Source organism: Nycticebus coucang, chromosome 7 (assembly GCF_027406575.1).
Source record: "Nycticebus coucang isolate mNycCou1 chromosome 7, mNycCou1.pri, whole genome shotgun sequence".
Classification (NCBI taxonomy): Eukaryota; Metazoa; Chordata; class Mammalia; order Primates; family Lorisidae; genus Nycticebus; species Nycticebus coucang.
In genome coordinates, this window is record NC_069786.1 from 128,649,674 (window position 1) to 128,672,141 (window position 22,468).

At 47.2% G+C, this 22,468-nt stretch overlaps 1 protein-coding gene across 1 annotated transcript in view; it reads right to left on the reverse strand.

The window, feature by feature from the left end:
• Positions 1-17,674: 17,674 nt before the first annotated feature.
• PDE6D (phosphodiesterase 6D) overlaps positions 17,675-22,468 on the reverse strand; it is a 76,200-nt gene continuing 71,406 nt past the window's right edge. The window contains exon 5 of the mRNA XM_053598167.1: positions 17,675-18,287. Within this exon, the coding sequence (XP_053454142.1) occupies positions 18,206-18,287 (82 nt within the window). The 3' untranslated portion in view covers positions 17,675-18,205. The remainder of the gene's footprint in view (positions 18,288-22,468) is intronic.

A 22,468-nucleotide genomic window follows, 5' to 3' on the forward strand; every position in this document is an offset into this window, starting at 1 on the left:
TAAAAAAAAAAAAAAGGCCACCGTGACCTATTCACCCTCCACTTCCCGTCTCAGAATCTAAACGTGGTCACCTTCGAGTAGAGAGGCCTGCCCGCCCGCCCACCGCAGGCAGTGCCACCCGCAGATGACATGCGCTCTTCACTACCCAACCAAAACCACGAGAATTTGCAACAGGGGAGGAAAAAAGAACCAAAACTTCCAAGGCCCTGCTTTTTTTCTTAAAAGTACTTTAAAAAGGAAATTTGTTTGTATTTTTTATTTACATTTTATATTTTTGTACATATTGTTAGGGGTCAGCCATTTTTAATGATCTCAGATGACCAAACCAGCCTTCAGAGCGGTCTCTGTCCTACTTCTGACTCTGACTTTACTTGTGGTGTGACCATGTTCATTATAATCTCAAAGGAGAAAAAAAACCTTGTAAAAAAAGCAAAAACAACAACAAAAAACAATCTTATTCCGAGCATTCCAGTAACTTTTTTTGTGTATGTACTTAGCTGTACTATAAGTAGTTGGTTTGTATGAGATGGTTAAAAAGGCCAAAGATAAAAGATTTCTTTTTTTTCCTTTTTTTTTTTTTTTTGTCTATGAAGTTGCTGTTTATTTTTTTTTTTTTTGGCCTGTTTGATGTATGTGTGAAACAATGTTGTCCAACAATAAACCGGAATTTTATTTTGCTGAGTTGTTCTAACAAAGCTGTCTCAAGCCTGGTTTTTCTGTTTTAAAGTTTCTTTCAGACTTTCAGAGGAGGGGAGGATGGTAACATCAGGCCTACCTGTCTTGGGACAGTGGGATGAAGGTATCCCTCAGGCAGCAGGGTGGTGATAGGGGCTGGGCTGTAATTGGCTGTGATGCAGGGTATTCCTACTCATTGTACTAAGGAGCCTTCCCTGGGATCCTACCTCTGGATGCCACTTGTCTGCAATTGGAATCTGCCATTCACTGCGGCCTACGTTGATGGTGATAGCCCAAGAGTGAACTTGTGGCTAGACTCCTGGGAGGTTGCCTCCAGCTTTGGCTTTTCCAGTTACGGGCTGCGGCTCATTTAGCGTGCTGCAGAGTGGCTCCCCCTGGTGGCAACACATGGTACCAGCCAGCCACTTAGGACGCTCTGCGTACTGACGCAAACTGGCTCTCATCTCCAACTTTTGCCCTCCACTGGAAACATTGACTAGGGTTAGGCAGGGTCCATTGGCACGGTTGAAGATGAGACGGGGCATTTCAAGTTTCAGGAACAAACTGAGCCGTGGGGACAGGAGATCCAACTACTGGGAATGATATCAAATGTTAGGACTTGGGGCTCCTTGTATAAGTAGAAGGTCCCTGCAAGCCTCTGGTTTGAGCTCTGAAATGGATATCGTATCCCACCCCCCAGTGGAGTGGGAGGTGGGAAGGGTCCCAGGGTGGGGTAAGGAGGCTTGGGAGATGAGAACCCCGGCAAGATGGCCCCAGGGGCCAGAAAGGAACTTGGCCTGGAGTGCCTCACTGGGAGGCAAGGGAGGGTGGGCTGAAAAATCTGTACACGTGATGGGGTTTGTCTCACCTTTGAGCCCACTTGGTGGGGATCACAACTGCATTATCATAAGCCACGAGGATGCTTGACAGGAGACACTGAGCAATTTTTTTTTTTTTTTGTAGAGACAGTCTCACTTTATGGCCCTCTGTAGAGTGCTATGGCATCACACAGCTCACAGCAACCTCCAACTCCTGGGCTTAAGCGATTCTCTTGCCTCAGCCTCCCGAGTAGCTGGGACTACAGGCGCCCGCCACAACGCCCAGCTATTTTTTGGTTGCAGTTAAGCTGGGGCCGGGTTTGAACCCGCCACCCTGGGTATATGGGGCCGGCGCGGTGTCATTGTGGCGTCATAGCTCACAGCAACCTCAACTTGGGCTTAAGTCTCTTGCTTCAGCCTCTCTGGTAGACTACAGGTGCCCGCCACAATGTCTGGCTATTTTTGTTTAATTTTGTTTAGCAGGCCTGGGCCGGGTTTGAACCCACCAGCCCTGGAGCATGTGGCCAGCTCCCTAACCACTGAGCTACAGGCGCTCAGCCACACGGGGCAATTTAATCTATACTCCCCTTCCTCTTCTTTACTTTCGCTAACTCAGGTTCGCATCATCTGTTTTCAAGATGCCCATAGCCGGAGGTGGAGGGAATATTAATATCCAAAGGAGTAATCTATGACTGCTGCACCATAGACCAACAGACCTGGCTTTGGGAGGGTTTCTCTGAGGAGGTGACAGTGAGATGGGAGGATGGAAAGGGAGGTGGGGTGAGGGAGCAGCGCCCAGGTGGACTTCCTGATCAGGAATGTGCTGAGCACGTGTGGTTGGGGGAAGGGGAATGTGAAGAGAAATGGGCACATTAAGGCAAAGCCAGAGAAACAAAGCTCCCTGTCCTGCTCCCACATCTACTGCAGATATATACCATGCCTGGCCCATCCCACACCTCTCCCCTGACCTTTGCGGTTCACAACAGGCACCAGGGTTCAGAGAGGGCATTGTCCTTCCCTGTGCCTGCAGCTTAGCCATCTTGGCAGGGTTGCTTAGGAGTGAGGCATAGAGCTATCCTGGGGATTAGATTGAGGTTTTAGTAGGAGGAGCCATCTGACTCCATGAGCCCAATCCACACCCTGGGCAGCTGCATCCTGGCTTATCCGTGGAAGGGAAGCCCTTGAGCCCAAACTGGCCAGCTCCTCTGTCCTGCAGGTGTTCCCAGAGACCAGTAGGGTGAATCTGTAAAGCAGGTGAAGGCCACATGTAGCAGGCCATGCTTGGACCTGGGATCAAGTCTAACCTAGCACCCTGAGGTGCTCAAAGCCACCGCTGGAAACCCCCCAAAAGGAGGTCAGAAACAGCCCCAGTCTTACACGGCAGCCAGGTTAACATGGGACAAGTTAAGTGAGCCTTCTGGGCCTCAATTCCTCCTCTGCAAAATAGGAACAATAGGATGCAACATAAGCCAGGGCCCAGCGATTAAAGTGACTAATCACTGCTTGTTGACATGTTCTCAGGGTCTGGGGTCTCTGTGATCTCACTCCCCAAGTCCCCTCCAAGTGCAAGGACCGATCTCCCTTGTAGCCCAGGTTAGAAGATTTGCAAGGGACTGGCGCCCTCTGGTGGATACAGAGGAACTGCAGAGGCTGCCTGCCACACTGCCCCAGGCCTGGGTGCCAGCATCCCACACTGCCTCTCCCCTCTCATCACTGTCCCAGGGGTGAGGTAGCTCAGGATCTGGCTCTTCCCAAGTCCTCCTAGATCCTAGACCTTCCAGGGCCTCACTGCCCAGCTTGCTTCTACCAGGCCTCCTCAGTGGGCTGGATACCTGTGTTCTAGGTGCAAGCCAGCCCTGCTTGCCTCAGGCTGCTGGCCACTCTGTGGTCCCCTTCTGGAGGTAGGAGCAGCTTTATGGGATGGAAACTGTGGACTCAGTTTTACTTGGGACCCACCTCAGTCTGGTTGGGCCTCACAGGGCTGGCCCCACCCTCACCCCAATCCTGTTGGTCCAGTGGCCCTTTCTCTGATGCAAGTGTGGTTCGTTTTTTTTTGAGACAGAGTCTCACTTTGTCACCCTTGGTAGAGTGCTGTTGTGTCACAGCTCACAGCAAGTGAGGAACCCAAGAGTTTGTCCCACCTACTTAGTTTGTCCCTGAGTAGCTGGGACAAACTTCTGAGCCTCCTGAGTAGTTGGGACTACAGGTGACTGCCATAATCAGCTATTTTAGAGATGAGGTCTCACTCTGGCTCGGGCTGGTCTCAATCTGTAAGCTCAGGCAATCTATCTCCCTCGTCCTCCCAGAGTGCTAGGATTGTAGGCATGAGCCACCACACCCAGCCCTGTGGTTGTTTTTTTTTTTTTTTTTTTTTTATCTTGATTCAGTCTTTTAATTTTTGACTTTTTTTGAGTTTTTGGCCGGGGCTGGGTTTGAACCTGCCACCTCTGGCATATGAGGCTGGTGCTCTACTCCTCCGAGCCACAGGTGCCGCTGTGGTTCAGTTTTGCAGTGTGGCTATGTCCTCTAAACCCCCAAGCTTTGTAGGCAAGGGCAGGGCCAGCCAGAGACAGGGCTGGGCTCTGAGGCTATCCTCTCTGGAGACATCAGCCTATGTTTGAAGGTCTGGCCTGAGCTCAGAGAGGTGATAGAAAGGAAGCGAGGCTGGAACATTGCAATGCTGCCTAGCACATCAGCCTCAGACACTGTGAACAATACCAGTGTTATTCACAAGGAAGGAGCAGCAGCCAGCACTGGTGCAGATTCCATGAGGATAGCCCAGGGACTGGGCATGGAGGGTGTGTGTCCCCATGAACTCTCCATCAAGGCTGCCACCCACAGCAACAAAAAATGATAGTTGGTCACTTGAGACAACCTCATTTCACTTGTACCCATGTGGGGGCCCAGCTGCGAGACTCTGGCAGGAAGCAGACGGTCACTGCAGGAGCTGCTTATGAGCATTCCAGAGGCTGGCAGGTAACATCTGTTGGTTTTGCCCTCCTCTTTGCAGTAATCATCCATAGCAGTGTCCAGTTTTCCTCTGGGGGAACTTCTCCTCTCCCACTCTTAGCCAAGCCAATCCCTAGGGGCAGAATATATGACTTGGTCCTGACCAATAAATGCCCTGAAGCTCACTGGCCACACTGATTAGTTCAGAGTTGACACATGACCCAAGTCATTTAATCAGAGTGAGCCCTGGAATTTTTTTTTTTTTTTGTAGAGACAGACTTTCACTTTATGGCCCTCAGTAGAGTGCCATGGCCTCACACAGCTCACAGCAACCTCCAACTCCTGGGCTTAAGCGATTCTCCTGCCTCAGCCTCCCAAGTAGCTGGGACTACAGGCGCCCGCCACAACGCCCAGCTATTTTTTGGTTGCAGTTCAGCCGGGGTGGGGTTGAACCCGCCACCCTCGGTATATGGGGCCGGCGCCTTACCGACTGAGCCACAGGCGCTGCCCGAGCCCTGAGAATTTTTTTTTTTTTGTAGAGACAGAGTCTCACTGTACCGCCCTCGGATAGAGTGCCGTGGCGTCACACGGCTCACAGCAACCTCTAACTCTTGGGCTTACGCGATTCTCTTGCCTCAGCCTCCCGAGCAGCTGGGACTACAGGCGCCCGCCACAACGCCCGGCTAAGAGCCCTGAGAATTTTTGATTGAGTTGCTGAAAAGGAAAGAAACATTGGGTTTATTCCTTGAGGATTTAAACTTAAGAGGCCAAAAGGCCTAGTCCTCAGGCCAGAGAGGGACAGAGCTGAGCCAGGTGCCAGAGGACCTCAAGTTCTGATGACCCTGCTTTAGTACCTGAGTCCAGCCATACCTGAAGCTAGATTGATTTCTGGACTTTTTTTCTTTTAATTTTTATTGTTGGAGATTCATTGAGGGTACAATAAGCCAGGTTACACTGATTGCCATTATTAGGTAAAGTCCCTCTTGCAATCATGTCTTGCCCCCATAAAGTGTGACACACACCAAGGCCCCACCCCCCTCCCTCCGTCCCTCTTTCTGCTTTTCCTCCCCCCCCCCATAACCTTAATTGTCTTTTTTTTGTTGTTGTTGTTGTTTGTTTTTTGGCCGGGGCTGGGTTTGAACCCGCCACCTCTGGCATATGGGACCGGCGCCCCACCACCTTGAGCCACAGGCGCCGCCCCCTTAATTGTCATTAATTGTCCTCATATCAAAACTGAGTACATAGGATTCATGCTTCTCCATTCTTGTGATGCTTTACTAAGAATAATGTCTTCCACTTCCATCCAGGTTAATACGAAGGATTGGACTTTTCAATTACAGTATATAAGGCCAGTAAATTTTCTTCTAGCTTAGACTAGTTCAGGTTGGGTTTTCTGTTGTCTGTAACTGAAAGACTCCCAGCTAGTGAAAAGGGAGAATGCAGGACTCCAGGCCCCTGTCTCCAAGGCCAATCAGCCATGAACAAACAGAGCTACAGGGAGAGTTGGATGAAGGTGCAGGGAACCCCTTCTCTGGTGTGCTTTCCAGATTGGGAGGAATGCAGAGGTGAATCTGCTTCATTCCCCACCTTGCATCTTCTGCCTGGAGCTCTCCCCCCAACCCGCCTTCTCTAGTCCTCAGACCTCCCTGCGTCCCCATCATGCCTCACAGTCACACACACTCATTGAACTAATTCGATGGCCCTGGGGGCTCCTAGATTGGGATAGAACCCCATGCAGCGGGAGCCTCCCAACTGTCTCTTTGCCCCAAAGTGTACCTGAGAAGGAGAAGGTGAGATCTATCTCATCTAGTGAGATGCTGGGTTAAGCAATGCTGGGTTTTCTTTCTGCAGCATTCGCTGGGCCTTTAACGTTCCAAAGGCTGAACTGAGTCTCCAAGAAGGCTTAACATGCAGCTCACTCTAAATTTGTTTGACCTGGATTTTTTTTTTGCAGAGAGCCTGTTAACATATTGAAGGACATTTGTGTCCAGGAAAAGCTGATCTTGCATAACAAGGACCCTCGCCAGGGCTCAGGGAATATTTGCTGAGCTAAGCAGCTGGAGAGAAAGGATTCTTTTGAGAACTGGTTCCACAGTGTGGCTCTGGGAATTCTGCACAGGCTCATCCTCCTATGGCTGCAGGCTGTGGCCTGTCAACACAGTGCAGGAGGGAGGGGTGCCTTTGGTCACGCAGGTAACTGGCATCACTAGGTGAAGGGACAGCAAAGGGTAGAAACTGGTACAGATCTTTCTGGAAAGTATTTTGACCCTATATATCAAGATCTCCAAAATGTACACATATACTTTTGACCTAGAGATTTCACTGCCTGGAAATCATCAAGGGAGAAAATCAGACTGGTGAGGAAGGTACTAGACCCGAAGGTGAACATAATGGTCTTTGTTATTTTGAGATAGTCTCACTCTGTCACCCTGGGTAGAGTGCCATGGCGTCATAGCTCAAACTCCTGGGCTAAGGTGATTTTCTTTTCTTTTTTTTTTGTTTTTGGCCAGGGATGGGTTTGAACCCGCCACCTCTGGCATATGGGACCGGTGCCCTATTCCTTGAGCCACAGGCGCTGCCCCTAAGGTGATTTTCTTATCTCAGCCTCTGGAGTAGCTGGGACTACAGGTGCCTGCCACAATGCCTGGCTAGATTTTCTAATTTTTTTTTTTTTTTGAGACAGAGTCTCACTCTGTTGCCCTGGGGCTGAGTCCCATGTGTCATACTTCACAGCAACCTCAAACTCCTGGGCTCAAGCAATCCTCCTGCCTCAGCCTCTGGAGTAGCTGGGACTACAGGTGCCCACAACAACTGGCTGTTTTTTTTTTTCTATTTTTAGTAGAGACGGAGTCTTGCTCTTGCTCAGGCTGGTCTCAAACTCCTGAGCTCAAGCAAGCCTCCTGCCTCGGCCTCCCAGAATGCTAGGATTACAGGTGTGAGCCACTGCACCTAGTCTATATTATTTTTTTGATCAACATAATTTAAAAGTGCCAGCCCATCACTGTTAACTGTCGAGGTGAGGCACATGCTGTTCCTTCCAGAACCACAGATAGTTTTGAATAACGTAGAGAATAGATTACTTTAAAATGTCAGGAGAGGCCAGGTGAGGTGGCCCACTCCTATAATCCCAGCACCCTGGGAAGCTGAGGCGGGCGGATTGCTTAAGGTCACCAGTTTGAGACCAGCCCGAATAAGAGCGAGACCCGTCTCTAAAAAAAAAATAAATAACTTAGCGTTTGTGGTGGGTGCGTGTAGTCCCGGCTACTTGGGAGGCTGAGGCAAGAGAAGCACTTGAATCCAAGAGTGAGGTTGCTGTGAGCTATGAGTGTGTGCGCGCCGCGCGCGCACACACACACACACGTCAAAAGAGAAAAGTTGATACAGAATTGTGCCAAAAGGGCGGCGCCTGTGGCTCAGTGAGTAGGGCATAGGCCCCATATACCGAGGGTGGTGGGTTCAGACCCGGCCCCAGCCAAACTGCAACAAAAAATAGCCAGGTGTTGTCGCCGGCACCTGTGGTCCCAGCTACTCAGAAGGCTGAGGCAAGAGAATCACCTAAGCCCAAGAGTTGGAGGTTGCTGTGAGCTGTGATGCCACGGTACTCTATCAAAGGTGACAAAGTGAGACTCTGTCTCTAAAAAAAAAAAAACAAAAAAAGAATTGTGTCAACAATATAATTGTGATGAAAAAATATAAAACAAAACAGAAAGACTCAAGAAGTATATCTACTAAATGTCACTTCTGGGTGGTAGAATTATAACTTTTTATTTTTTTAGTTTTTGGCTGGGGCTGGGTTTGAATCCACCACCTCTGGTATATGGGGCCAGTGCCCTACTCCTTGAGTCACAGGCAGCGCTCTATAACTTTTTTTTTCTTTAATGTTCTGCGTTTTCTAAATTTTCCACAGGGACTATGGACTTCACTAGGGAAACAAAATAAATGAATAAATAAGAAAGAAAGAAAGCAAAGAAAAAAAAGGGCAAGGCAGCAATCTGCATATCCATTAGGTCTCTTCTGGTTGCAAGAGATAGAAACCAGCTCAAATTGTTGTTTATTTAAAAAGGGAATTTTTCATAATCCAGGTGCCCAAACCATGTTATCAGAAACCTGTCTCCCTCCCTCAGTCAGCTATTTTCCTTGGCATTGGTTTTGTTCTCTGGCAGTTTCACAGCTACTGTCGAACATGGTGGCTACTGTTCATAGCATCTTTACCTAGCTTAGTGATGTGGTGTGGGAGGGTGAAAGAGGTAGTATGTTGGATGGGGCGGCACCTATGGCTCAAAGGGGTGGGGTGCTGGCCCCATATGCCGGAGGCGGCAGGTTCAAACTCAGCCCTGGCCAAAAGCTGAAAGGAAAAAAAAAAAAAAAAGGTAGCATGTTGGGAGGAACAAATAATATGAAATAAATTTTTCTTTTTTTTTTGAGACAGAGTTTCACTTTGGTCCCTCGGTAGAGTGCTGTGACATCACAGCTCACAGCAACCTCCAGCTCTTGGGCTTAGGTGATTCTCTCGCTTCAGCCTCCCGAGTAGCTGGGACTACAGGCACCAGACACAATGCCCAGCTATTTTTTTGTTGCAGTTTGGCTGGGGTTGGGTTTAAACCCATCACCCTTGGTATATGGGGCTGGCACCCTACTCACTGAGCCACAGGCACTGCCCATGAAATAATATATATATATATTTTTTTGAGACAGAGCCTCAAGCTGTCACCCGGGGTAGAGTGCCATGGTGTCACAGCTCACAGCAACCTCCAACTCCTGGGCCCAAGCGAGTCTCCTGCCTCCGCCTCCCAAGTAGCTGGGACTACAGGCGCCCGCCACAATGCCCAGCTATTTTTTGGTTGCAGCCATCATTGTTGTTTGGCAGGCCTGGGCTGGTGCCTTAGCCACTTAAGCCATAGGCACTGAGCCCACGAAATAAATTTTTAAATGACAAGAAAACCCAGTGTGTTAACAAGATAGTTGTTGGTTTTTTCTTTTTTTTTTGTAGAGACAGAGTCTCACTTTATTGCCCTTGGTAGAGTGCTGTGGCATCACCGCTCACAGCAACCTCCAACTCCTGGGCTTAGGCGATTCTCTTGCCTCAGCCTCCCGAGTAGCTGGGACTACAGGCTCCTGCCACAACGCCGGGCTATTTATTGTTGCAGTTTGGCCAGGGCTGGGTATGAACCTGCCACCCTTGTTATGTAGGGCTGATGCCCTACTCACTGAGCCACACAGGTGCCGCACGATAGTTATTTTTTCTTTTTTGAGACAGAGCCTCAAGCTGTCACTCTGGGTAGAGTGCTGTGGCATCACAGCTCACAGCTCACAGCAACCTCCAACTCCTGAGCTCAAGAAATTCTCTGCCTCCCAAGTAGCTGGGACTACAGGCACCTGCCACAATGCCTGGCTATTTTTTGGTTGCAGCCATCATTGTTTGGCGGGCCTGCACTGGATTTGAACCCGCCAGCTCAGGTGTATGTGGCTGGCACCTTAGCCACTTGAGCCACGGGTGCTGAGCCAGTTGTTGTTATTGTTATTTTTTAAAGAGTGGTATTTTATTTTGTATTTATTTTTGTAGTCTGGCTGGGGCCAGGTTTGAACCTGCCACCTCTGGTATATGGGGCTGGTGCCCTACTCCTTGAGCCACAGGCACCGCCCCAGTTGTTGGTTTTTTAATGAAACTCTAGAGAAGTATGATAGGTACCGTACACCCTGTAGCAAGCCAGTCGGCCCCTTATTCCCAAACCCCTGGTTCAGTTAGAATTGGGCTGCACTCTGCAGGTCCAGGTTACAGGCTCCTTGGGACCCACCATCTCAGAAGGAGAACCAGTCTTTCCCCATGGTTCCAGCCTAAGTCCTGGCAAGGCTCTCACTGGTGAGATTTAGTCATGTGACCCTATGCCCAAGTCAGCCCCTCAGAGTCACTTGGACAGAGAGAATGAAGATGGATTTTCCCTTAGGAAAGTCGATGTTGGGCAGCGCCTGTGGCTCAGTCCATAAGGCGCTGGCCCCATATACCGAGGGTGGCGGGTTCAATCCCGGCCCCGGCTGAACTGCAACCAAAAAATAGCTGGGCGTTGTGGCGGGCGCCTGTAGTCCCAGCTACTCAGGAGGCTGAGGCAAGAGAATCGCTTAAGCCCAGGAGTTGGAGGTTGCTGTGAGCTGTGTGATGCCATGGCACTCTACCAAGGGCCATAAAGTGAGATTCTGTCTCTACAAAAAAAAAAAAAAAGGAAAGTCGATGTTATGAATATGAAGGAGGCCTGTAGAAAACAACATCCAACTAATGGTGTATTTAAGGAATTTCAAGAAAATCCAAAATATAATCAAGGTGACCTGGACATGATCTTGGTCATGAATCTGGCATATGATTCTACCCCATGGTATTGGACACATGTTAATATGCCCCTTGATGTTGTCCCTTGAGTAACTCTTCTTTCACTTCGTGCCTTCTACCACTAGGACTAAGTAGAGAGACCAAGTCTCACTCCCTGTGGGAAGGGCACAGCCTGGGCCAAAAAGATACTACTCAGCTTGAGTTTCAAAGTAACAGCAGAAAGGGGCTAAAGTTCTATTTCTATGGATCATGGGCCAAAGTTCAGAAAGAGTAGGGAGGACAGTAAGAAAACCCCAGGGGCAGCTGACTACACAGGGAGGGGTCAAGCCCTTCAAGGCTGAATGGGGCAGGGTGTAGGGCAGGAGAGAGACAATTTAGACAGACTGGTAGTTGGCGCCAAATGATGCCCCAAGGACCAGGCAGGCCCCTTAGTGGATGGCAGTGTATGATGCCTATGTTTTGGGTGATGAGCTACCAACCTTAGATGAACAACATTCTCATCCTACTCTCTGGGTCCCTTCCAAGCAGAGGAAGGACACTGCTGTTTGAGGGGTGTGGCTTCTTGAGGCCTTGTCACATAGTGAGCTAGCTCCAGGCTCATCCATCTTCCTTTCCATCATTCTTGAGACCATTCTAGTCAAAGCTCTTGAGGCAAAATGGTGCAAGAAGGGACCAGAATGACATCATGGTTCAGGACTTCTAAGGGAACAAGTGGCACCAGAGGATGGCGCATCTCCCACAGCCCTTACCCACTTCTTTGTCCTGAAGATGCCTGTGCTTGGGAGCGGGACAGACCCAGGTTCAGACCATACTTGAGGAAGGACTTAGATCAGAAACTTCCCCTACAAGGCCTTGGGTTTCTCATCTCTGGAATGGAGCTCTCAGCAGCCCTGCTCCTCACCAGGTGACAGTTAACACAAGGCCAGGCCAGACCCTCCTCTGTTCATCATAACTGGCAATCACAGGTTACAGAGACTTTGGCCACGTGTCTATGTGCAGGATGTGAGCAGAGGCACAGAGTGACAGGGACAAGTTTAGTTCCAGGAGGCTCATACAGCAGTGGACTCTGAGCCATCAGAGAATGAGGGGGCCTCAGGGTGGGAGTAAGGAGTGTCTTAGCTTAGGCTGCTGTAAGAAAGTGACCTACACTAAGGGATTTATGAATATTTGTTTCTCACAGTTCTGGGGGCTGGGAAATCCAAGATCAAAGGCATGAGTGGACAGACTGGGTGCCTGGTGAGGGCTGCTTCCTGGGCCATATGTCCTCATGTGGTGGAAGGGGCAACTACTTTCTGGGGTCCCTTTTATAAGGGCACTAATCTCATTCATGAGGTCTCTGCGCCCATGACCTAATCACCTCCCAAGGGCTCCACTTCCTAGTATTGTCACTTTAGGGGATTAGATTTCAACATATGGATTTGGGGGATGGTACAAACAGACCATGGCACTGGGGGACAGAAAGGGGACCAAGGGACTGAAGGCTGGGACTGAGGGAATTAGAGGGGGTCTGAGAGAACATGGAGTATTGAGGGAAGACTGTCCAGGGACCTAACAAAATCACAAACAATAATTTAACCTTGTTGTACAATTACTTGTACAATTAACAATTACTTTAACCTTGTTGTACAATTACTTTTTTTTTTTATCCTAACCACTAGCTGATCAGGGATAATGACATGTTTTAGATGTGGTGCTCTCAGTGGCCAAGGACGTACCTGTGGGCAAAGGTAAAGTTTTCCTGAGAAAATGGGCATTTCCTTCAAAAATACCACTACATCCACAACTGAAGTTCTAGAATTCAGTACCGTAATGTCATATGTAGCCTGGAAATGTTGAAGGGTTACTATGGTTGCAAAACCATCTTTATATCATAGAACATCTACCTTTTTTTAAAAATTAATTTTATTAACTGTCATAATTTAAAAGGAATTTATAAAAGCCCTATTAGATCTTCCAACAATTTTTTTGTTTGTTTTTGAGACAGAGCCTCAAACTGTCACTCTGGGTAGAGTGCTGTGGCATCACAGCCCACAGCAACCTCCAACTCCTGGGCTCAAGAGATTCTCCTGCCTCCGCCTCCCAAGCAGCTGGGACCACAGGCGCCTGCTACAATGCCTGGCTATTCTTTGGTTGCAGCCATCGTTGTTGTTTGGTGGGCCTGGGCTGGATTCAAACCCGCCAGCTCAGCTGTATGTGGCTGGTACCTTAGCTGCTTGAGCCACAGGCACTGAGCCTAGAATGTCTACTTTTAAGTAAGTTTACTTTTGCCTTCTTAGAATCCTCCAAGAAAAACTTAGGTTATAATCTTAGCCTAATTTTCCCAAATGAATTGTGAATTGTTGCTGAATAGTGGGTCACTACAAAAGTTTTGAGATAGCCTGTGCCATGGTCCACTATTTCACTTCCAGAAACACAGTTGACAGTGTCCTTTTTGATTCACCTGTGCAAGTTTCAACCTACTCAGCTTATAGGTATTGCTGGGAAAGCTTCATCTGTTTCTGTCCCCACGGATTTTACATTTCTTGATTTTTGTGCATCTCAAAACTTTCGTAATGACCCATGTATAAGCCCATTAAAAGTTGACAGGAGTGGGGCACCGGCCCCATATACCGAGGGTGGCGGGTTCAAACCCAGCCCCGGCCAAACTGCAACCAAAAAATAGCCAGGCGCTGTGGTGGGCGCCTGTAGTCCCAGCTACTCGGGAGGCTGAGGCAAGAGAATCGCTTAAGCCCAGGAGTTGGAGGTGGCTGTGAGCTGTGTGAGGCCACGGCACTCTACCGAGGGCCATAGGGTGAGACTCTGTCTCTACAAAAAAAAAAAGTTGGGGGCGGCACCTGTGGCTCAAGGAGTAGGGCGCCAGTCCCATATGCCGGAGGTGGCGAGTTCAAACCCAGCCCTGGCCAAAAACCAAAAAAAAAGAAAGTTGACAGGAGTGGTAGCTCATGCATGTAATCTGAGGTGGGAGGATCGCTCGAACCCAGGAGTTGGAGACCAGCTTGAATAAGAGCAAGACCCTTTCTCTACTAAAAATAGGAACAATAAGGCCGCAAGGTGGCTCATGCCTATAATCCTAGCACTGTAGGAGGCTGAGGTGGGCCGATCAGTTGAGCTCGAGTTTAAGACCAGCCGGAGCAAGAATACGACCTCATTGCTAAAAATAGCTGGGTATTGTGGTGGGTGCCTGTAGTCCCAGCTACTTGGGAAGCTGAGGCAAGAGAATCACTTGACCCCAAGAGTCTGAGGTTGCTGTGAGCTGTGATGCCACAGCACTCTACCCAAGGCAAAAAAAGAGACTCTGTCTCAAAAAAAATAAATAAATAAAATAAAAGAAAAAATAGTCAGGTATTGTGGCGGCAGCTGTAGTCCCAGCTACTGGGAGGCTGAGGCAGGAGGATTATTTGAACCTAGGGCTGTGAGGTTGCTGTGAGTTAGGCTGACGCCACACCACTGTACTCCAGCCTGGATGATAGAGCAAGATCTTGTCTCAGAGCAAGACCTTGTATCCAAAAAATCAATAAATAAGGTGGTATATACCTGCCAGAAGAGATGATTTGGATTCTAACCCCAACCAAGAACTAGACTTCAAGTAAACAATATACATGGCCTGGCCTGGCCAGGCACGGTGGCTCATGCCTGTAATCCTAGCACTCTGGGAGGCTGAGGCGGGTGGATTGCTTGAGCTCAGGAGTTCAAGACCAGACTGAGCAAAAGCGAGACCCCGTCTCTACTAAAAATAGAAAAACTGAGGCAAGAGGATCACTTGATCCAGGTGGAGGTTGCTGTGAGCTATGATGCCATGGCACTCTACCCAGGTGACAGCTTGAGAATCTGTCTCAAAAAAAACCCCCCAAAACAAAAAACAAATACATGGGCAACAATGTACCATAAAAGAAAACAAATTACCACTATTAACCTCTGTGATAACAGAAAACAGTACAATGTAATTTCAAGTTCTGTAAACAGGCAATCATCTGCAACTTGATTATAAGGGGTGCCCTGTGAGCCATGTAATAGTCATTTACCATTATTTATACCGCAAATGCTCTTAATTTAGCTCAAAATGAAATAATTATAACGTGTAAAAATGTTATTTTATTATTTTTTTTTTGCAGTTTTTGGCCAGGGCTGGGTTTGAACCCACCACCTCCGGTATATGGAGCCAGTGTGCTACTCCTTGAGCCACAGGTGCCGCCCATTGTATAAAAATTTAAGTGACATTAATTCTGCTTCTCCTTCCAGTAACATTGTGTGGCCTTCAATATATACAGAAAACACCCAGGTCTTCAGGCATCTGGGATTGCACCCACCCTATAAAAACTGACTTTGCTAGCACTCTAGGAGGCTGAGGAGAGAGGATCCTTTGGGCTCAGAGATGAGCCTGAGCAAGACTGAGACCCATCTCTACTAAAAATAGAAAGATCAGCCTGGTGTGGTGGTGCCTGTAGTCCTAGCTTCTCAAAGAGGCTGAGGTGGGAGGATCACTGGAACCCAGGAGTTTGAGGTTGTGAGCTAGGCTGACACCATGGCACTCTAGTCTGGGCAACAGAGTGTGACTCTGTGTCAACTCCCCTCCCCCACCCAAAAAAAACGGGTGGTGCCTGTGGCTCAAAGGAGGCCGCTGGCCCCATATGCTGGAGGTGGCAGGTTCAAACCCAAAAAACGGAAAACTGCAGCTCCTGTGTCCTGTCCTTTTACGTGTGTTCACCCCAGCATGTACTACCTCTCTCCTTCTCTCCTATTATTCAGCAGTTAGCTATCCTCCCCTCTCCACCATTTTAAATCACACCCAGATAGCTTGGAACCTCCGATTAGGATTGTCCCTGAAGCACACACTTTCTGTTTTTCTGAGACAGAGCCTCAAACTGTCACCCTGGGTAGACTGCAGTGGCATCACAGCTCATAGCAACCTCCAACTCCTGGGCTCAAGCGATTCTCTTGCCTCAGCCTCCCAGGTAGTAGGGACTACAGGCGCCCGCCACCCGGCTATTTTTTGGTTGTAGTTCTCATTGTTGTTTGGTAGACCCAGGCTGGATTCAAACCTGCCAGCTCAGGTATATGTGGCTGGCGCCTTAGCCGCTTGAGCTATAGGCGCCGAGCCACGCTTTCTGTTTTTCTTAGAGCAGTTAGCAAGAAGCACATCCGACAGCTGTGGCTGGGTGAGTGAGTAGAGAGGCACTGTCTTGGAAGTCCTTTCTCCACTAGAATGTGTCTAGTTCCTTGACAGAGCTTCGCAGGGGAATTACGAAGAGCAGATATGGTTCAGGAAAGGGAAGGGGATGGGAGCACTCTGATAAAAAGAGATGGCATTTTAAGAAAGCAAAAGGAAACCTTGATTCATTTTTGCTTATTATTTTTTTTTTTTCTGTAGAGACAGAGTCTCACTTTATGGCCCTAGGTAGAGTGCCATGGCATCGCACAGCGCACAGCAACCTCCAACTCCCGGACTTAAGCGATTCTCTTGCCTCAGCCTCCGAGTAGCTGGGACTACAGGCACCCGCCACAACACCCGGCTATTTTTTGTTGCAGTTTGGCCGGGGCCGGGTTTGAACCTGCCACCTTCAGTATATGGGGCTGGCACCTCACCGACCGAGTCACAGGTGCTGCCCCATTTTTGCTTATTTTTTAAATCCAATCTTTGGTAATGACTTTTTAAGACAACAGATCTAATATGAGGAATAGAACTATCATTGAAAGGTGCTGCTAGTATACTGAAAATGAACTGCTTCTCCTCCCCACCTACAGATGAAAACAGACTCAGGTGACAGAGAAGAGAAGGAATCTGAGAGCACAGGCCATATAGAGAGAACCATCTCTCCAGTATATTCTGTCCTCTGGCCTCAGACTTTACTACTTTGGTAACTGGAAAACTGTTAATCACTGGTATATTACGACAAAGGCTACTGGTAGCTCAGAAGTAAGTTCCTAAAAAAGAACCATTTTGTTTTTCTCTCATGTCAGACCTGCATGCAGATGTAACCACCTGTCTCCTGTGCTGGCTTCCTCTGACTGTGGTCTTCCCAGCCTTCCCCAAGCCCAGATGCTTTCCCATGACTCTCAAGTTAGGTTCACGGAGATCCTGTCTTCTTTTGTAACTTCTAGTCTGTCACTTAGGAATATAAGAGTAACTACTCTGGGCTCGGCGTCCATAGCTCAGTGGTTAGGGTGCTGGCCACATACAGACTGAGGCAGGTGGGTTCAAATCTGTCCAGGCCTGCTAAACAACGACAACTGCAACAAAGAAATAGCCAGGCGTTGTGGCGGGCGCCTGTAGTCCCAGCTACTCGGAAGGCTGAGGCAAGAGAATCGCTTAAGCCCAGGAGTTGGAGGTTGCTGTGAGCCGTGTGATGCCACAGCACTCTACTGAGGGCCATAAAGTGAGACTCTGTCTCTACAAAAAAAAAAAAAAAAAAAAAAAGGTGCATATATGTTGTGGAAGAAAACCATTAAAGACAGTATTTAAAAGACAAATGTTAAGGTCATGGTTCTTGTTCAGGTATATTGTACACTCTTGAAAAGCAGCAACTGAGGCACTCAAGAACAAGATTTATCAGTTGAGCCCTGGAGTAAAATACTGTGTAGTTTTTTTTTTTTTTTTTTTTTTTAGAGACAGTCTCACTTTATCGCCTTCAGTAGAGTGCCGTAGTGTCACAGCTCACAGCAACCTCCAGCTCCTGGGCTTAAGCGATCCTTTTGCCTCAGCCTCCCGAGTAGCTGGGACTACAGGTGCCTGCCACAACGCCTGGCTATTTTTTTGTTCCAGTTTGGCTGGGGCTGGGTTTGAACCCACCTCCCCTGGGTATATGGGGCCAGCACCCTACCCCACTGAGCCATATGTGCCACCCAAGACAAATGTCTTTCTTCCCATCATGCAGTCAGGTTCATGTTCCAGAGAAAGAAGAGATGAAAACAGTGCCATGCTAAAGACTGTAGGAATATTTTAATTCATATATTTTAATTACATTACATAATAATAATAATATCATAGTCTATTTTACAAGTTAAATTTGGGAATATATGAAATAGAAATGGTAGGAAAAAACTAAACATGGGGTCAGGACCATTAATTTTGCCAAAACCAGGGGCCAAAGGAAGCTGTGTAACCTGCAGGGCTCAAGGAGTAGAAAGGGAAGGTGACAGGTTCAGTATTGGCTCTTGGTATGTTTGTTCCCTTGTGTTTACACTAGGAAGGAGTCAAAGCATGTCCCCTGCCTTAGTCTGGGGCTGGGAATTTAGTCTGGTCAGTGAAAGATGGCAGCTTAGAAAAAAAAAGCCATCTGTTTACCTACCACAGAGCTGGTCCCCTGGTGGCTGCATGTGGGTTCTGCCAAAGAGGGAATGAGGGGTGGAAGTCTCCAAAAATCAAAAGTGGAGGGAAAAAAGTAAACAGTTTCCTCCTCCCTCCAAAAAACCCAAATTCTTGAAATGCACACACATTCTTCTCTCAAACATAGAAAAGTCTCACTTTGGATGTGCTTACAAGAAGATCGTCGTCAAAAAATTTCGTTTCTATGATTACGTTCCCACTGTAAGTAATGAGAGAAACAAAAGAGGGCAAAAGAGAGAAGGTAAGCATGTTGGGCACAAGATTTCATGTCCACAAAGCAGTTTCTATCTGGTTCACTGGGCCCATGGGCATGTATCTACCTAGAGCCCAAACTTTGGGACATTAAAATCCTTGTCCATATGGTGAGAAGTCTACCATGATGTTTAACTTATGTGATTAGGTTTGTCCCTGTCAAGCTCAGAAATCAGAAGTGAGAACATGTGTCCACTCCTTGGTATACTCTAAAGCCCTTAGTAGAGTGCTCTGCACACAAGGCGCTTATAGATCTGACTGACTCCAATATGGCATTTGTGAACCCTTTGGGTGGTTTACACACAGAAGCCTGCAGACCTCAGGGTTAGTATCTTTCCCTACAATAACTACTATAGTAGACAGCTGGGGTTTGGCCTGCCCTGAATTTTTTCCCATGCTTTTGGGTAAGAGGACTCTGCTCTTCATTTAGGGAACCACCTTCTTCCAGTCCATGTGTCAATTGAGTGGTTCCTCCCTCACCTGGAAAAAAGGTAAGTAAAGATGGAATGTGGGCCAAGCATCCTCTCTGCTCTGAGTAGGAGGATCCTTCCTACGGTTGCTTGTTGTTCCTTGTTTCTTGAGGAAGCTATCCATGGATTCGAGCCCCCTACAGCTTCCAAGATGCCGCAGCCCACCTCTTTATTCAACTCTGTTGTATCAGCCATAGCCTATTTCTGTGACTCCCAACTAAAGAACCCTAAATGATGCATATGTGTTGTGAAGGTGGAATTTCATTTTCCTTAGTGAGCATCTCAGTGCTTCCATTTGTAAAATGGGAGAGACAATGACCTTACTGAGTCACTATTGAGTGGAGTTCAAGAAAACTGTTTTTGGGAGTTCTAAAAAGTTAAATACAGACAGTCTCCTAGTTATGATGCATTGACTTCCTATCTTTCAATTTTATGATGGGTTTATTGGGATACTAAAGACATTTTGATGTATAATATTTTCCCACTTATGATGGATTTGTCAGGATGTGACCCCACTGTAAGTCAAGGAGAACTTGTATTGTTTTCTGAGGCTATAAAAAGTGAGACATGCCTTAACCTAAAGATGTTATCATAGACCTAATGATTTTAGTGCCTGAAAGAAATCAGGGGCCTGGCCAAGAAGTCAAATGAAGGTTAATAAAATCTGAAAAAATACCCTCCTGGGCAGTGCCTGTGGCTCAGTGGGTAGGGCACCGGCCCCATATACCAAGAGTGGCAGGTTAAAACCCGGCCCAGCCAAACCGCAACAAAAAAAATAGTTGCCTAAGCCTAGGAGTTGGAGGTTGCTGTGAGCTGTGATGCCCTGGCACTCTACTGAGGGCGATAAAGTAAGACTCTGTCTCTAAAAAAAAAAAATAATAATAATAATTAAAAAATGTCCTCCTACACTAACTTTCCAAGGGTAATTAACAACCAGTAGATGCATTTCTGCTGAAAATTAATTATAAAAAGGGAAATAGGGTACTCAAAATGTAACCAGCTGGCCGGGCACAGTGCCTCATACCTATAATCCTAGCACTCCGGGAGGCTTAGGCAGGTGGATTGTTTAAGCTCAGGAGTTTAAGACAAGCCTGAGCAAGCGTGAGACCCTATCCCTACCAAAAACAGAAACAGCTGGACATGGTATAGTCCCAAATACTTGAGAGGCTGAGGCAGAAGGAGTGCTCAAGACAAAGAGTTTGAGGTGCCTGTGAGCTAAGATACCATGGTACTTTAGCCTGGACAACAGGGTGGGAGTCTGTCTCAAAAAAACAACAACAACAACAACAACAACAAAAAAAAAAACTAACTGGCTGACAGACATAAAAACAGATATTATTATAATTAAAAATCTAATGAAGAGGCTCGGTGCCCATAGCTCAATGAGTAGGGTGCCAGCCACATACACCAAAGGTGGAGGGTTTGAGCCAGGCCCAGGCCTGCTAAACAATGACAACTGCAACCAAAAAATAGTTGGATATTGTGGCGGGCACCTGTAGTCCTAGCTTCTTGGGAGGCTGAGGCAAGAGAATCACTTAGGCACTCTACCGAGGGCGACATAGTGAGACTCTGTCTCAAAAAAAAAAAAAGAAAAAGAAGGGGCGGCGCCTATGGCTCAAGGAGTAGGGCGCTGGTCCCATATGCCGGAGGTGGCGGGTTCAAACCCAGCCCAGGCCAAAAACCACAAAAAAAAAAAAAAAAAGAAAAAGAAAAGAAAAAAAAATCTATTGAAGAAAAAAATAACTATGAAAAACTTAAAAAGTAGAGCTGGATGTGGTGGTGTACACCTGTAGTTCCAGTTACTTGGGAGGTTGAGGCAGGAGGATCTCTTGAAGACTATGTCTCTTAAAAAAAAAAAAAAAAAGGGCGGCCACTGTGGCTCAGTGGATAGGGCATCGGCCCCATATATGGAGTGTGGCAGGTTCAAACCTGGCCCTGGCCAAACTGTAACAACAACAACATCAAAAATCAAAAAAACAAAAAGAGGCTCGGTGCCTGTGGCTCAAGCGGATAAGGTGTCGGCCACATACACCTGAGCTGGCGGGTTCAAATCCAGCCCAGGCCTGCCAAACAACAACGGCTGCAACCAAAAAATAGCTGGGCATTGTGGTGGGTGCCTGTAGTCCCAGCTACTTGGGAGGTGGAGGCAGGAGAATCGCTTGAGCCCAGGAGTTGGAGGTTGCCGTGACCCATGATGCCATGGCACTCTACCCAGGGTGGCAGCTTGAGGCTCTGTCTCAAAACAAAACAAAACAAAAACACAAAAAGACAAAACAAAAATAGCCAGGCATTGTGGCAGGTGCCTGTAGTCCCAGGTACTTGGGAAGCTGAGGCAAGAGGATCACTTGAGCCCAAGAGTTTTGAGTTTGCTGTGAGCTATGATTTCACTGCACTCTACACAGGGCAATAGAGTGAGACTCTGTCGTAAAAAAAATAAAATAAAATAAAAAAATAGGACAAAACAAAAAACCTTAAAATGTAAATAACCTTTAGTTCATAAGTTTGATGCGGCTTTCATAAAGGACCTCCTGAAAGAGATGATCCAATATTACACAATTCTGTCAGACTAACTCTTAGAAGGCACTATTACTACAACATTCAAGAGACTAACATCTTTTCTCAAGAGAAAATAGAAGGTGGGAAGTTACTGATAGTGTTTTTGTATAAAAACAAGTTGACTTTTTTTTTCAACCTGATTGTTTTTTTTTTTTTTTTTTGCAGTTTTTGGCCCGGGTTGGGTTTGAACCCACTACCTCTGGTATATGGGACCGGTGCCCTACTCACTGAGCCACAGGTACCACCCCTGATTGTTTTTTGAGAAGGAAGCAAAGCTATTAAAATGGTGAGCTATTTTCTGACAAATCTGTAAGTATTATCCTCTGAAACAGAATAATGACTTTGCCAGATTCTGTTAATGGTGATCCAAGCAAAGTACAAAGATACCAGGAGTATGGCAATCAGGAAAGGGAGCAAGTTAACATATATTGTACATCAGTCTTCTTTCATATCATCCCATTTTACCTTCATCACATCTCTATGAGACACAAATATTAATTCTATGTCTAAAGTGAAAGAGCAAGGCTCAGAGAGAAAAAGTATATACAGGGTGGCCATAAAGTTCGTGTGTAATTTAAAATTGTACATTATTTTAAACTGCACATGAACTTTATGTCCACCTGTATATTATTGTCCAAGATTACACAGGCAGTCAGGGTGAATTAGGAATTTAAAACCTGGTCTAAGCTATTTTTTTTTCTTTCTACTCTATTACGCTGTCTTTTTCTTTTTTTCTTTCTTTCTTTTTTAGAGACAGAATCTCAAGCTGTCACCCTGGGTAGAGTGCCATGGCGTTACAGCTCACAGCAACTTAAACCCTTGGGCTTAAGTGATTCTCTTGCCTCAGCCTCCCTAGTAGCTGGGACCACAGGCACCTGCCACAAGGCCTGGCTATGTTTTGGTTGTAGTTGTTATTATTTGGCAGGCCTAGGCTGGATTCAAATCTGTCAGCTCCAGTATATGTGGCTGGTGGCCTAGCTGCTGAGCTATAGGCGCCAAGCCCATGCTGTCTTTTACATATGACAAAGGTTAGTAACCTGTAAACTAAGATACCCCTGGATACTCTTTTACCCTTATTTCTCAACCTAGTTCCCTGCCCACT